Below are 15789 nucleotides of genomic sequence, written 5' to 3'. Positions count from 1 at the left end.
CTCAGTTGGAGTCCGTTTAGGACAACATGCAGTTGAAATGATCTGTGTTGGTGGAAGTTCTGTCTTTGCAATTTTCAGTCACTCTTAAGAGAGGCTGAGTGCAGAGACCAGGGTCAAACTGGTTTTGAGTCCTGGCTCTGTCACTGGCTAGCTGTTGGACTGTCAGCCAGTAACTTTGCCTCTCCAAACTGCGGTGCCTGTTTCTTGCTACAAAGACAGAGCTTAGGCGTAGGGATTATCCGAGATGGGGATAGCGATTATGAACATAATACCTGACACGTCTTGACTGATCAATGAGTAGTTGCTGTTTTGGTGATGGTGATGATGCTGCCTGCTGCCCTGGGAAGGAGAAACTTGGCAGTGTGAGCTGGTGTCTCTGGAGCCGTGGGTTCGAATGTCGGCGTTAGCAGGCACGCACTGCTAAGCCTCTAGGTCAGTGGCTTAACCTTTCTAAACTAAGGTTTTCTCCCCTACGACAAGGCTGATTATACCTACTTGAGGATGAAATGAATGAATAATAACATTCAGTCCACGAGAAAGCGCCTCCTCTGGTTCCTGGCGCGTAGAAGTGGATGCTCAGTGGATTGGACTCCTCTCCTTTCCTCCTCTTCTGCTTTTAATTGCGTGGCAGGTGCTGGCTCAGGACTTTGAATGACAAACCACTGTCCGCTGGAATCTAATGGACACTGTTGACTAATAAATGTGGTCTGCCCAGTTACCAGCCAAGTCAACAAAGCTGTAAATTTCTTCCTTGATCAACACTCACCTCTCCTTTGAAGAAAGTGCTTGTCTGTTCCTTTCCAGCTGATTGATCCTTCTAGGAGGGGAGGCAGAACCCACTTCGAGTGACGGATTCTGTAGTATCTCAGTGGCTTGTGCATGCGGCTGCTGTGGAAGCTGCTTTAAAAGGCTGTTTCCATCAGTTTTCACGTGGAATTGCTGTCGTCTCTCTGGAGCACAAACAGAAGGGCTTTCCCTTATCTCTGGTTCTTACTTTATAATTTCTGTGCCGGGCTCTGGCCTGGGCACTGGGAGTACAGGACTGAATCAGATCAGACACAGTCTCTGAAGGAATCTAGCAGAGAAATACAATAGAAACACAGACAAAGAGCTAATTAAAATATAGGATGATAAGTGCAGGTAGGGGGATCGGCCAAACACTTGGAGAGCACAGGGCCTGGAACTTGGTAAGAGCAGGAGGGGGTGGGAGGGAAGGCTTCACAGAGGAGGTGGATTGGAGCTGAGGCTTGAAGGGTAAGTAGCTGTTTGCTGCGGGGATGGGAGTAGAACTGCATTCCTGGTCGAGGAGGGCCAGTGCGGAGGCCTGGGGGGCATGAATGAGCCTGGCACAAGGGGGCACAGCGAGTGGCCTGGTAGAAAGGGCTGGAATGTTCCGTCACATCGTTCAGGTGGGGTTTTAGAGAGGTGTGATGTCTGTCGGCTAAGGGACCCAGCTGGGCCTTGAGCCCTGCCCAACGTGAGCCTCGACTTCTTTGTCCCTTGTCTGCCAGCTTTCTGCCGAAAGCCACATTGAGCTCCTCGCTTGGAACTTGTGCAGTCCTCACGGGCAGTACCACACAGTAGCACACATGCTTGTTGGGGCTCTGTGGCGAGCACGGTCTCATTCCAGTACTTTCTGTTTGTTTGTTTGTTTGTTTGTTTAAGCTTAGGAATTCTTTGTTCAAATATGACTCTCCCGGAGAGGAAACCTGAAAGCAGAGCCGCTCGGGGAGAAGTGTGGGGGAGGCCTGGCACTCCCTCCCCACCACGTCCCGCCTCTGCCGCAACCCCCAGGAGCAGCCAGGCTCCACGGAACCTGGCCTGAACACCACTGTCTCATACTAATTCTGGAAATTCTTACATCACTGGGTTCCTATTCCTCATTAAGATTTTGGAGAAGTTTCCTTTGTGTATTTAAAGGGAACCACTGAGCACTTTGACAAGTGTTCTCACTGTGAAACCTGAGAAGGTGGAAATTTGATGGATGAGAACCTTCTCGTTCTCCATCTGGCCTGAGATAAAACAAACCAGCTGACTGCAGAAGGAAGTACGAGGGCCTGGCTTTTCATTTCTAATGTGATTCTAAGATTATAGGGATATTTTATTTTTAAAATAATACACTTTTTTTCTTTTTCGGTCAGTCTCCCCTTAGAATGCCCTGATATGCAAAGGCAACGGTCAGCTCAGTGTTGGTCCAGAGTGCACCTGCGAATCTTAAAGGAAAATTGCCCATTAGGTAGAAAGCGAGGCCAGTCAGTCGATGTCAGCACACACAGATCCTGCTGTGGCTGCGCTTACCTGAAAGCAGGGTGGGGTCTGGTACGGGAGAGGGGTTTTCAAACTCTTACCTGTCCCTTTGTTCAGAAGTAGGAGCCTGTATGATGAACCCCATTTACTGGAAAGGAAGCACTCATAAGGATTTCGGTTATCTGTCTGTGGTCACAGAGCTCATCCACAGTAGAGCCCGGATTCAAGGCTAGCTCTGTGTGTCTTCACAGCCTAGGAATATTGAAAGAGGTTTGGGGAAACCACCCAAGATGATCAATTTTCCGTTCTGATTGTTTTGCTCAGGCGAGACATGCCGTCTCCACGCCTCCCCTAAACATTTATAACCGCACTGGTGCCGAGCCTGGGAGCCCGGCGGCTGCCTTTGTGTTGCCATGGCAGCTGCTCTTCCTCAAGGCCGCCGCAGCCTCAGCGCCCCCTCCCCGCAGGGGTCCTTCTCTGCCTGCCCTGCACAGGAGGTCCGGGATCCTTGGTCCCACCCCTTGCATTAGCAGGAGGGCGTCCGTCCCAGCCTGGCTATCCCAGCAGTCCTGAGTCCTTAAGAGACTGGAACCTCAGTTCGGGGCACTGGAATGAGTGACCAGTGGCATCCCGTATCGCAGAGTGGTTTCTGTTTCCTTGGTCTTAATAATAGTGCAGTTGGGTGGAGAGAGTGCAGAATTTGGGGTCTCACTGACTTGGGCTTGAATTTCAGTAAAGCTTTGTAAACATCTCTCAGCCTCTGTGAGCCTTGGTTTTCTTTCTGTAAATACAGGGCTCATAATATTTAACGTGTGCACGGTCTTTAGGGTTAGAGATGTTTTATGTAAAAGTGCCTTGACACGTGCGTGGCTCAGCTTGTGCTTGGAAAATGCTAGTTTCTGTTAGGGATGCGTATAATAGGAGAAGTACGTTGTACTCTCTGGTGTCCTGACTCTCCTTGAGACCCTGACTTAGGCTGAGGGCCCACTACCACCAAAAATATACACACACACAAATTTGCATAGGCTCCCAAGGACCCATTCAGTGGACCTCAGATTAAGAACCCCTAATCTCGAGGAATGACCCAGCAACGTGTCCTCTGTGGGATTTTGGAACAGGTCAAGTCTGTTAGTTTGGGAGACATGTGGGAGAAATGTAGCACATTAGTCACCTTTATCACTTAAAACATACACGGTCTTGATTTACGTACCTGAATTAAAATTCTATAAGCTAATGAAGTGGGAGAATGGAGTAAATTACTGTTGCACACACGCATATACACTAGAACTTGAGCCAGACATCAAAATAATGGTCTGATAGGTGTTTGTGCAGAGAGAGAACTGAATTGGGGAAATGGTGTAAGTAGACCAGTAATTACTGTGTGCATGGATGGTGCACACTTTTTACTTAGGACAATGCAGAAATATTTTAAGCTTAAAGAGCAGGCATGATCAGGGCCCCTGGGTGGCCCAGTCTTGCTTAAGTGTCTGACTCTTGATTTTGGTTTAGGTCATGATCTCAGGGTCGTTAGATTGAGCCCTGCCTTGGGCTCTCCGCTGATTGTGAAGCCTGCTTAAGATTCTCTCTCTACCCCTACCTGCCCCTCCCCCCCAGCAAATAAAGTAGGCATGATCTTTTTAGGATGATCTTTCTGGGATGGCAGGCAGATTTATTGTGAATTTAAAGATGTACCTAAATGGCTTCACACAAGATTTTGTGGTCCCTCTTATCCAGTTTTCAGAGGGAGGTTTCTAAAAGCAAGTGCCAGATGACTAGGTGGGTGGAGATCATTGCAAAAGAAATCCAAGCCCTGGTCATAGTGGGGACGTGAGCTGAGAGGCTTGCAATCGGAGTTGGAATCCGGCAGGTGCTGCCCCTTAGTGACTGTGACTGTGGGTAAGTTACTTTACCTGAGCCTGTTTCCTCATTCATAAAACGGGAGCAACCCCATCTACCTCTCCATCCATCCATCCATCCATCCATCCATCCAACAGATATTTACTGGGTGCTCTTCTGGTTATGTATTGTATTTGCCATTCCCAGGTGAAGCTGATAATGTTGTTCTAGGGCCCGTGTTTTGAGAATTCTGGTTCTTTTTGGTGGAAAATGCTATTTAGAGACTACCGTCTGGATACTATGGAGGGTGCTGATTTTAGGCTTTCTCAGTGAGAGGAAGGAAATAACAGAAAATAAAAGTTCATATTGATATTTCCAATTCATATTTACAGTGACATGTTTTAACTTAATTTTATATTTGTATTGGTATTCTCTTAGGCTTGTAGTCTTGGTTCTTATACATTAATAATTACTTATTTAATAAATATATACACACACACACATTGTTTCAGAATAACAACACACATATTATTTCTTCCAACATGATTACTGAAACAGTGTAAGATTTTCTGCAGTAGTCCCTTTTGTCCTTGGAGAAATATCCCACTAGGGGTATACAAATTACTTTTTTTTTTTTTTAAGATTTTATTTATTTACTTGAGAGAGAGCACAGAGGGAGAGGGAGGAGCAGACTCCCTGCTGAGCAGGGAGCCCGAGGTGGGGCTCGATCCCAGGATCCTGGATCATGACCTGAGCCGAAGGCGACGCTACTAATTCCCCTCTGTTTGGTTAACCAATCAGCCTGATACACAGTTAGATTTATTTTTTGTTCGTTTGCTCTGCTTCTAGGTTAGGAGATTTTTATTTTATTTTTTCAAATAGTTATCTAAACATTTAACTGGCTTCAGTGTCACATCGGTAAAATGAGTTCTGCTCCCTCCTTTTGCCTGGTTCTTTTTTATTTCCCTATAGGCAACCATTTAATTCATTTTATAGTTAAATACATGGCAGTATGTTATACATACTTTTTTTTTCTCTCCTGGGGTCCCTCCTGCCCCCCTGAGCGGTGTATTCTGAAGTCTGCTTTAGGGCAGTGCGTTCGTAGAGTCCTCATTCCTTTCTCTTGGTCGCTTCAGAGCGCTCTGCTGTGAGAAGGTGCCTTACCTTATTCCCCTACTGGGGAATATCTGGGTGGTTTCCAGCCATTTGCTCTTACGAGCACTACTTCAGTATTACCAAGAGCCTACATCCTGAGGTAGCTGTAATCACCCGGTTTACGGTTGGTTTTGTCTTTTTCCCCCTAACATTGTAACACAAGCATTTTCCGTATTAATTGTAAGTGTCATTATTTAAGATAATTTTTTATTGTGAAAGTAATATAGACTTATTTAGAGATTTTAGAAACTCAGAAAAATAAATAAAAATCAATTGAAAGTCCCCACAATCCCTCTGTGTAGGCATACTGTTATTATTTCGATGTGTTTCCTCATAGCCTTAACAATATTTTGTATAAAGATTCAGGAAACAATTGGTATCATATCATATAGTGTCTTGGTTGTTTTTGCTCATAATTGTGCTTTTTTTAGAAAAGATTTTACTTATTTTAAAGAAAGAGTGTGCTGAGGCGGCGGGGGGGGGGCAGCAGAGGGAGAGGGACAAGCAGACTCTCGCTCAGCTGAGCGCCGAGCCCGACATGGAGCTCAGTCCCAGGACCCTGAGATCATGATCTCAGCTGAAAACCTGAGCCGAAGCGGAAAGATTCTAGCGTCAGGTGCTTAACCGACTGAGCCACCCAGGCGTCCCATAATTATGCATTTTTTAAAAATGCCATACTCTTTTTAAAATTAATTCCTTATTTTTGAAAAAATAATTAATTCCCTGTTGTTGGATATTTAGTTTCTTTCTGGTTTTTCAGTATTGTAAGTAATGTTGCAATAAATATCCATGCATAAAGCTTTTGCCAGATTTCAGTTCATTCTTAAAGCTGGTTTTCATCAGACTTTAAAAGAGAAGGAAGAGCACATGGGTGAAATACGTCTGTTAGGTTGCTGTCATATAGCGAGCGCTAAGCAGCTGAGAGATGGTCATCTTGAAGTGTTTGTCAAGTAAGTTCTATTTTTTCTTTTTCTTCCGGTAGGACCTTAGAAATGAAGTTGAGAAACTACGCGATGAAGTGAATGAAAGAGAGAAAGCCGTGGAGAATCGTTACAAGAGTCTTTTGAGTGAAAGTAATAAAAAACTGCACAGTCAAGAGCAACTGATCAGAAGTCTGACAGGAAGCATCGATCCAAAGGACTTGTTGCTTCAGGTACCGTAACTTCTTTTTCTTTTGTATTTGGATCTGTTGACTTGGCATAGGCTGTTTTCTTTAAAAACTCTTTTGCAGAAGCATTTATATAAAAATAAGGCTGGCAAAAACGATGATGGTCTTCCCCACTTTATGTCAGAGCACTTCAGAGCTTCCTTTATGTCCTTTGGGCGTCAGCCACCAGCAAGAAGGGAAGGAACTTGTTCTGGGTCGTATGACCCGTCCTCAGTAGAGCCCGATGGAGGCCCTGGCCTGTTCCGCCCTAGGGCCCAGCCCGCTTCACCGAGGTGCTTCTGCTGTGTGTGCTGCTCTGTGGCGCGCCGGGCCCTCTCACCCCTCCGTGCTGTTCCTCTAACTGTCCCCGTTTGGTCTTGGAATACCCTTCCTGTTTGATCATGTAGTGAAGTGTTGATTTAGTGCAGGCTAACAGGTAACCATGGTGGAGTCAACACGGGTATTTAGCTCTGCTTCCTTGGAGCCTTGTAGAAGTGACAGTGGGGGGGTGAAAGATACAAGCCCTCTGCTCCATGCCTTTGGGGTGAAAAGCCAACAAGGAGCAAGCTGGTGTATCCTACAGAACCCAGAGAGGCTCAGCAGGCAGTGGAGGGACCTGGTCTCTTTGTAACCAGGAGATTTGGCTGGAATGCTGGGCCGTTAGGTGACTTTGTTCTCTTCACTAGCAGGAGATGGGGGTGGTTTCCTCTCTGGTGACCTTAAACCAGAGAAGCTCTGGCCTGGGGGGTTACCAGATGCACCTGAAGGCAGGAGTGGGTCTCTTGAATGAAAACGGGACTGAAGTGTGCATCCCCAACATTGAGAGTCCGAGGCGAGAAAAGACAGTTGGGTGTCTTCCAACAGAACAAGCATGGCCCCACCGGTCCTCTCTCAGTGAGCCTGCCATCGATGTGCTCTTTCCACACTCAGAGCTTCTGAACACTTTTCCCTCTAAAGGTGGGTGGATGGCCTGAGCTCCCCAAACAGGGGAAAAGTGTGTAAGAGGAAAGACAGACAGAACAAGGCTATATAGAGGCCATGGAAATGGAGGGATGAGAAGCAACCAGACAGCTTTAAAAGAACTCAATACTGTAACATCTTTAGATAAGAACTAAGATCAGGATCTGATTTAAAAAAAGATATTTGGAAAAGAAGAATGAACTATTGGAAATGAGAAGTATGATTACAGATATAAGGAGTTTAACAGGAGAGTTAGAAACACCAGAAGATAAAGTTGAGTGAGCCTTCCAGAAAATAGAACCCGACAGAGAAACAAACAGGTGAGGATATGAGAGGGAGAGGCCTGACTCAGGAGTTCCAAGATGTGACTGACAGGAGGTCCCGAGAGATGGGGCAGGCAGAGCAGAGGGAAGGGAACCCTCAAAGCAGTAGGAGCACTGCAGAGTGGAGGGACGGACACCTGTGTGTTGAAAGTGTCCCTCTGTTTCTAGCGCAAGTAATGGTGAGACGCCCACGCCCCAAGGCGCGGCCTTGTGAAATTGCAGCACACGAGGATAAAGAGAGGATCTGAAAGGTTCTAGAGCAAGGTGCAAAGGACCCAGAGCCAGAATGACATCAGAATTCTCAACAACAATACTGGAGGCCAGAAGGCAGGAGAGCAGGGCTTCCAGATTGCTGACGAAGAGTGATGTCCAGCCCAGCATTCTGTACTCAGCTGAGCCGGCAGCAAGAGTGAGGGCAAACAAAGCTGTTTTCTGACATTCCATGCCTAAAATCCTCTGCCTGCCAGGGACCCCCTGCAGAAAACTCCTGAACAGTGATCCCATACAAATGAGGAAGAGGCCCCAAAGGAGAGACATGGGATCCAACAAGTAGGGCATTCTCTTGGGGTGCGGTGACGGGAATGCCCAGGATGCAGAGAGCTTGTATTTGAACTCTTGAGACAGGGCCTCAGTTGGGATTTCTCCCAAGAGATGGAAATGGAACCCATCATTTACCTGATGTCTCTGGCTCCATCTAGAGGCACTTTAAAGTTCTTTTAGAGAGTTTAGAGATAAATCTACATTAAGTACCTAATTTAGTTTTATGAACTAAGTGAAGAAATAGAACAAAGCAGTTGTTACTGATTCCAAGGAAAGCAAAGAAACGAACACGAAAGGAAATACGACCACAGAAGGCCGGACGGGTGAGTCATGCACAGCGTTTGTGTGGTCCTAATAGTGTAAATGCGGACTGTCGATGGAACTGAAATTGTGTTGTAACTGTCAGGATAAGTGCTGGGGGGGTAGATACTCTAAGAGCTAAATCCTTAAACCTCTATGGTAGGAGCCAAGAGATAAATCTTATCTTAAGAAGTCGGTGGGATGCTTCGGTGGCTCGGTGGGTTGAGCATCGGACTCTTGATCTTGGCTCAGGTCATGATCTCAGGGTTGTGAGTTCAAGCCCTGTGTTGGGCTGGGCAGGGAGCCTACTTAAACAAAAAGTCGTCAGGCAGTGTGAGAGTAGTAATGTAATGTAAATAGCAGAAGAGGCCGAGGAGTTGTAAGTTGTTTTTTCCTGGGAGTGGGACCCAGAAGTGAGAAGTGTGGGGGAAGAGGGCAGTGTTGTTTCCATGTAAGCCGTGCGGACTGTTTGTTAAACAATGTGTATATGTATTTGGGCTTTTAGAAAAGGAAAATGAAAAGTGTGAGTCAAGCACAGCTGTATTATGGCGATTCTGGAAAGTCCGTGTTGGTTATTTGGTTTCTAGTTTTTCCTGTTTATAGTCTAATAGGTTTTTATAAAAAGTTGCTTCTGTTTCTTTCGTGTTTGTGCTCATCTAAAACATTTGACACGATGAAGTAATTCTGATAGGTACTTACGAATAAGATATGGTTCTTGCCCTTAATTTCTGACCTAGAGTAGACAGAGACCTCGTTAAGGAGTTACTAGGTTTTAAATAGTTAGGAATAGATTCTACGCTTGAATGGCCAAAAGACCAGAGAGAGGGTCTCCAGTCCTGTCGTGTTGTTGAATGCCACATCTTCGGAAGGGCTCAGTGAGGTGCATCCTCACGAAGGACCCTTTCACATGCGACCAGACCCCAAAACAACATTCACAGCCTTTCTTCCTAGGAGTCAAATCTCCTCGTAGATATAGATGGTTCAAGTTTTGTCAAGTCTGTGATGTTTCGAGAGAGACTGGGTTTTGTTGGGTTGCAGTATACAATTCCTCTAGTCACCACAGTGACCCTGTAGGATAGGAAACAGACCCAGAGATCACAGCTGGTCAAGGGGGACCCAGGATGGGAACCCCATCCCCTGGGACCAGGGCTTGGGCTTGGCTCTCTGTGCCCGCCGGGCGGCCTTCTGAGTGGTGGGGAGAAGGGCGCGTTATAGTGACTGCCACCACCCCTGCCTACGCCCTGGCCGCGGGCTGCTTTTCTCCTGGTGGGAAATAACTGATGCGCTTGCTTTAGGTTTGTAATCGCCTAATATTTGGATGATGGAAATTTTTTTCGAGGAAAATAATGGGAAGAAAAAATAAAATATTTTCCCTTAAAGAGTTTTGGACAATCTGTTAATATATTTTCTCTTGTTGAGAACTTCCTCATGGTTTGTTTTGTTTTCCTTAGAAATTCAGTGAAAAAGGTCCGGAAGCGGTACAGCACAGTCGTCCTTCACAGACCGGCGGGGAGCTCGGGGTCAGGACTGAGGGCTTACCAGCAAAGTGCTCTTTGCAGCGGTCACCAGGCGGCAACTGCATCTTCTCGGAGGTAAGCTTGACCGGACTTGGACGTCTGCGGGTGAATTCATGTTCCTTCTGACACGTGTGTGATAACTCCTCTTACCTAGAGCCCCTCCAATGCCTTCCTGCCCACGGTCGAGCTTATAAGAGGTAGGAGGAGGGTTCCTAGTCTGTCCGCCTTATAGATGGGTATCCTTGGGCTGAGCCCTGGTATTTGTACCACACAGGAAATGGGTAAGTCACTGCTCATTAGAGGCGAGCCTCGTATTTGCTGTCCCAGGGTTCACCTCTCAACTGTGTAATCTCTGTGTATGTCATTTCTATGTTAAGAAAATTTTCCTATTCAGCTACACACAAAAACTGGCCCAGCAGGCCCTTCCTGGAGTGGCCGCAGGTCGCTGTCCGGCATCTCTAGCTACAGCTGACTCCTTGCAGATTGCTGAAAACGCCGTGTCTGCACCTCTGCCCGTGCCTTTGCACGTGCTGTGCCATCTTCCTGGAACGGCTTTTCTCTCCTTGTTTACTGGGTGACGCCTGAGCATCCCTGAAAGCGCCCCTCTGGTGTCCCCTTCCCTGAGCCTGCTTGCTAGTGACTTCTCTTCCTCCCTGGTACACAGCACTTTGCACGCCCAACCTCGCGCTGACGTAGGATCCGCCTTCCTGCTGCCCCTCGCCCGAGCCGCTGCACACCAGGGATGGGCACCTCGGGGTGTGGAACTGGGATTCGTGTTGAAATCCCCATGCTGAGCCCAGTCCTTGGCCTAGTACATAAGCGTTTGTTGAGTGAATGAATGATTAGATTGGTTTGTGAGAGATGCATACAGATTGTTCTGAACCCCGCCCCCTCCCCAGCTTGCATATAATGCAACTTGGCAGCCAGATATGGGGAAGGAAGGGAGCTCATCGTAGGCCAAGTTTTGTTTTTTTAAACCTGGCTTTAATTAAGTTCATACATTCAGAAGACGGAGAACTCTCTTACGCAAATTAGTTCTTTGATGAATGGCTCTGATCATGACTTGTGGTTTTGTGAAGGGTGATTCTCAAAATAATTAACAACTGGTGCCGCACGGTCATAGCCATCGGAACAGACTCAGGTGGTAGGGCTGGAGTCTTGCTTTCGTGCCAGAGACCAGCCGTCTAGTTACCGGCTCTTGGAGAGGTCCCTGAGGTCCCTGAGGTCCCCAAGGTGTACGGGGACGGGCTGGGGCCACGGGGGAGGTTGGCGAGGATGGGTCAGGGGTCATTTTACGGCTGGCGTCCAGTAGTGTGGCAGCCAGTAGTAGCCGTTGCACTGTGGGCCAGCTCGGCGTCAGCCCTGGTCCAGGGGCGTCAGTGGCTGAAAGCGGGGACTTTTTCTTAACTCCAACCATTCGTGGGCTTGCATTTTGCCGTTTCTCTTGAATGAAAGTGTCAGCATAGAGTAGTAGAACCCTTGGGCTGGGCCAGAAGTCTGGAGGCCAGGATTTTTCTCTTGGCTCTGTCACCCCTTGGGCGATGTCGGGCACATCCAATAACTAAAATCTCAGAGGGCTAATATTTTGTGAGTCAAGCTTGCATACAGTTACTTGATTTTGACCAGATTCAGAGGGGTGTTAAGATGCACACTAACCTGGGGCACCTTGGTGACTCGGTTGGTTAAGCATCCGACTCTTGTTTTGGCTCAGGTCGTGATCTCAGGGTCATGAGATGGAGTCCCACATGGGGCTCCATGCTCAGCGCCGAGTCTGCTTGAGATTCTCTCCCTCTTCCTCCCATTCTGCCCCTCCCCCGCTCACACTTTCTCTCTAATAAATAAATAAAATCTAAAAACAAACCCAAACGAACCATGTAATAAGGCACAGTTCAGTGTTTTGAAACAAGAGAACAGCCCATCAAGGTGTTTTTAGGAGGACAGATCTTCACCGTTTTGAGTGCATTTCATCAAACCTTGCTATTTTGAATCCCGTTTTCGTCATATAAAATGTGTGTAAGTGTTGGGGCGCCTGGGTGGCGCAGCGGTTAAGCGCCTGCCTTCGGCTCAGGGCGTGATCCCGGCGTTCCGGGATCGAGCCCCACATCAGGCTCCTCCGCTATGAGCCTGCTTCTTCCTCTCCGGCTCCCCCTGCTTGTGTTCCCTCTCTCGCTGGCTGTCTCTCTCTCTGTCAAATAAATAAATAAAAAAAAAAAAAATCTAAAATGTGTGTAAGTGTTGAACAAAATGTTTGTCGATTTGTTGAACAGGCGGAGTGTTTTACAGTTTAATCTCACCAGTTTGATCAGCTACCACTTTTTTGGTTTCTCGCACTGGGCGCTGTCTGCACTTCACAGAACCACATGTAAAAAGGCATACCATTTTCGGTTACATTTAGATGCTGGTGATGTTTCAATTACTGTGCAAAATGCCCGAGTAATTTAGCAAAGGCTTTAATTCTGTTCTGCAAGACTAATTGCAAATTGTGGATAAAGAATTATAAATGACAGTTTTGGAGTTATGAATTTCTAGGTGCCCATCTACACAGTCCTAACTCTTGCAGCCTATGGTTTTCTCCCCCCCGCCCCCGAAAGGTGTACTGTAGTTCTTTCTCTGTAGAAACTGTGGATTTCTCCTGCTGTGCCCTTGGCCACTTTGTGTTGATTTAGGGTTTATCCTCTGCCCGTTTCTACAAAGAACCTTGAGGCTGTGATGAAGTCTCCGTGGACTCGGGGCAGTCTCTTTTGCCTCTAATCACTGTGGGATCCTGAGAATTAATGCTGGATGATCAGGGAATTGAAGAACTGGGAGGAAAGCACACTGACCGTATTTGACTTGCTGCAGCCAGAGATTTATAGCCTGGCTATTGACATGGTTGGGACATTACTGCTGATTTTCCCAAGTATTAAAATAAATGTCTTTGTTGCCGAGCTGTGACATAGCTACCAAAGGAGAGACCATCCATCTACCAGGCCACTAAATTGCCCTGCTTACCAAGAAGTGAGCCGTTAAGCTTTCTCTTTACATATCTGCTATCTCTTCAGATTGTGGTCTGCACATTACATGTGTTTCCTTCAAGTCATTAAGGAAGCTTTGCAGAGTAGGGAATGCTCTGGACTTGGTGTTGGAATATCAGTTCTTCTTCTTTCTATCTCTGCCACCTTGGGCAGGTGACTGGATCTCTCCGGAACCCACCTTCCTGATCTGTGAATAGGGAATTGCATGCTTACCTCCTGATAGGATTGGAAATAATCCAGTGCATTAGTTATTAGTTCAGGCTCTTCCGGTTGGAAGCTGTAGGATCCAATATTGAGTCGTGTGGTCACAGCAACAACGGTGAAAGGGGGTGTTTATTGGGAGTGTGCTGGGGGCTCTCCCAGGTGCCCGGGGAGAGCTGAGTAGCCATGTCTCGGAGAGGGTGAAACTGTGGCAGCCTCATGGACAGAAGTCCTAGACTCTAGGGCTCCGTGTTTGATGTGACGTACACCCAGTGTCCCAGACTTGTGGTTTCTCAATGGAAATCTCTGAACCTGGAGAGAGAATCGTACTGCTTTAGTGTGGGTCCCAGGGGCTGGCTCACTGAGAGAAGGGTCTTCCAGGGTCCTGCCCATGTTTTAGGGACAGTTTTCAGATGACACGGGAATGGTGGTGAGCTGGGTGGTCGTGCCCAGGGCGGTGGAGAGCAAACTGCGGAGCCAGACACAGGTAGGTGTGTGGCGGTCAAGGTCCTCTTTGGGGTGAGAGGCCCCCTGCCTGGGTTGTTTCTTGTTTGGGGGGAGGGGCAGGAGGGAGGGAGGGGGTGGCTTGTGTCTGCCGAGCATGTGCTCCTTGTCGCTCCCCTTGGGGCAGCCTGGCCCACTGCCTCTGCGCCGAGGAGATCTACTGGTTTGTCAGCTCTGCTGAGGGAGCCAAATGACTTCATTCTAATGGGGCATGATTCAACGCAGGGGAATAGGTGATTGATGAAATGGGACCCAAATGGCTCTGAAGAGTTCATTTATTTAACATGGGTGAGCTATTTGCTTCTAGGAAGACGTTGACTCACTCTGACTTCCATTATGCAAAATATCCACAGGCATCTCTGCTTTTAAGATGCACGTTGGTTGCTGTGTTTCCTCTTACCTGGCTAATTGTCAGGTCAGCAAGTGTCTGCGATGGCATCTGGTCTGCGCCGGGCCCTGTGCCTGGCTCGGGACGGGGCTGCCCACACGGGGCCCTCGGACCTGTCAGCAGGTGGTCGGTACGCTAGCGCTGGGGCGCAAGTGAACCAGAGTGCCACGGGGGCCGGAAGAGGGCATTTTCCTCAGTCAGGGAAGGCTTCCTGGTGAGAATTCGGCCTTAAGCAGACCCTATAAGGTGCTGGGAGTGTGTCAGTGGGGAGGGGGGAGTGATGGTCCCTGCAGAGGGGGAGGAGTGTCCCCCCCGAAGCGCGGATGGAGGGTTTCTTCGTTGCACTGAGAAGGAAGAGCAGGTGTGGTCAGCTGGCAGGTGGAGGGTAGGGGCTTAGGAGAGCAGGTTCGGAAGTGCTGTTGGCAAGAAGGGTAGAAGGGAACCGAGCCACGCTTTTGGGCCCTGGCCTTGCAGGGCAGTCCTCTGGGGCCCAGCCCACCGCCATCCCGTTAAGATACAGGGGCCACGGAGTCAGGACTGTTTCACTGGGCACACGCATTCCACATCTGGAGTCTACTCCGTCCAACAGAAGTCCATATTTACCCGTTGCTTTTCCTAGCCCTTCTTGACTGGCTTTGAAGTTACATACCTAAGCACACATTCTGACTGCCACTTATTAGCTGGATGGACTCAAACAGATATTCTCTTCTCAGAGAATCAGTTTCTTCATCTGAAAAATGGGAAGATTAATACACCTCCCCGGTTTCAGTTAGAGAGGATATGGGTAAAGCACCCAGCAAAGCCGCAGGACATAGGAATAGAAGTTACGGCTGACATCTACCAAGTGTTTACTTAGTGCCAGGCAGCACTGTGAGAACGTCGTACAGATGAACTGGTTGGATCTCCGTCACAGCCCTCTAAGCTGTGTAGAACCATTACCTTCGTGAATAGGCGCAGATACTGAAACAGAGAGGTTGAGGAACTTGCTCAAGGTCACACAGTCTGTGAGGTCACACACTCTTAACCGTCACTGCCCTTCATGGTAGGTGCTCAAGAATAGTAGGTTTTTTTTTATTTATTTTCTTCCTCATTTTTGGCTGCCTTTTACATGGTTGACAGGGACAGCGTGACCCTGTCAAGCGCCCCAGTGCTTTGCATCCACTATGGAGCATTGATGGGTGGACTGGAGAGCACGGGCCGCAGAGCCTGACTGCCTGGGTCCACGCCCTGCCTCTCCCCCTGACCTCGGGCCTGCTGGTGGCCCTCTGTGCCACGGTTCCCTCATCACGGAAATGAGGGGGGAAAGGTAACACCTAAGCTCCTTGGGTTGTTGTGAGGACTCAATGAGAAAAAGCCCAGGGAGCACTGAGCATGGTGGCTGACATTGTCTTGTTAGCCCGTTAAATTCTTCCCCGGGCTCTTCTCTGGGACCCTCTGTCGACACACATGGTGTGTACAGGTGGGAGCTGAGAGAATCCCACATGACACTGTCACTGTGCATAAGAGGCATATGGGAGCTCCTTGTGCCAGTGACATGTGGCATGATTTACTAAAGGGCCTGACATTTCTAGCAGTCTGGGTAGCTAACTTATCATGACCAGACTGGTGGGTTAGCATTTGCAACCCTTCATTAGCAGGTGATGCCCTGTTTCGTTAG

At 48.0% G+C, this 15789-nt stretch overlaps 1 protein-coding gene across 10 annotated transcripts in view; it reads left to right on the top strand.

Annotated features, from left to right (window-relative positions):
- CDK5RAP2 (CDK5 regulatory subunit associated protein 2) overlaps positions 1-15789 on the top strand; it is a 161664-nt gene that overhangs the window by 64513 nt on the left and 81362 nt on the right. For all 10 annotated transcript variants that reach the window (XM_026513859.4, XM_026513860.4, XM_048223047.2 and 7 more), the window contains 2 exons: positions 6221-6391; positions 9960-10100. In XM_026513859.4, the coding sequence (XP_026369644.3) occupies positions 6221-6391; positions 9960-10100 (312 nt within the window). The remainder of the gene's footprint in view (positions 1-6220; positions 6392-9959; positions 10101-15789) is intronic.

The sequence above is a fragment of the Ursus arctos genome, unplaced genomic scaffold (genome assembly GCF_023065955.2).
Source record: "Ursus arctos isolate Adak ecotype North America unplaced genomic scaffold, UrsArc2.0 scaffold_18, whole genome shotgun sequence".
In the NCBI taxonomy this organism is placed as follows: domain Eukaryota; kingdom Metazoa; phylum Chordata; class Mammalia; order Carnivora; family Ursidae; genus Ursus; species Ursus arctos.
Note: the sequence above shows the minus strand (reverse complement) of the source record. Positions and strands in the feature narration are given on the sequence as shown.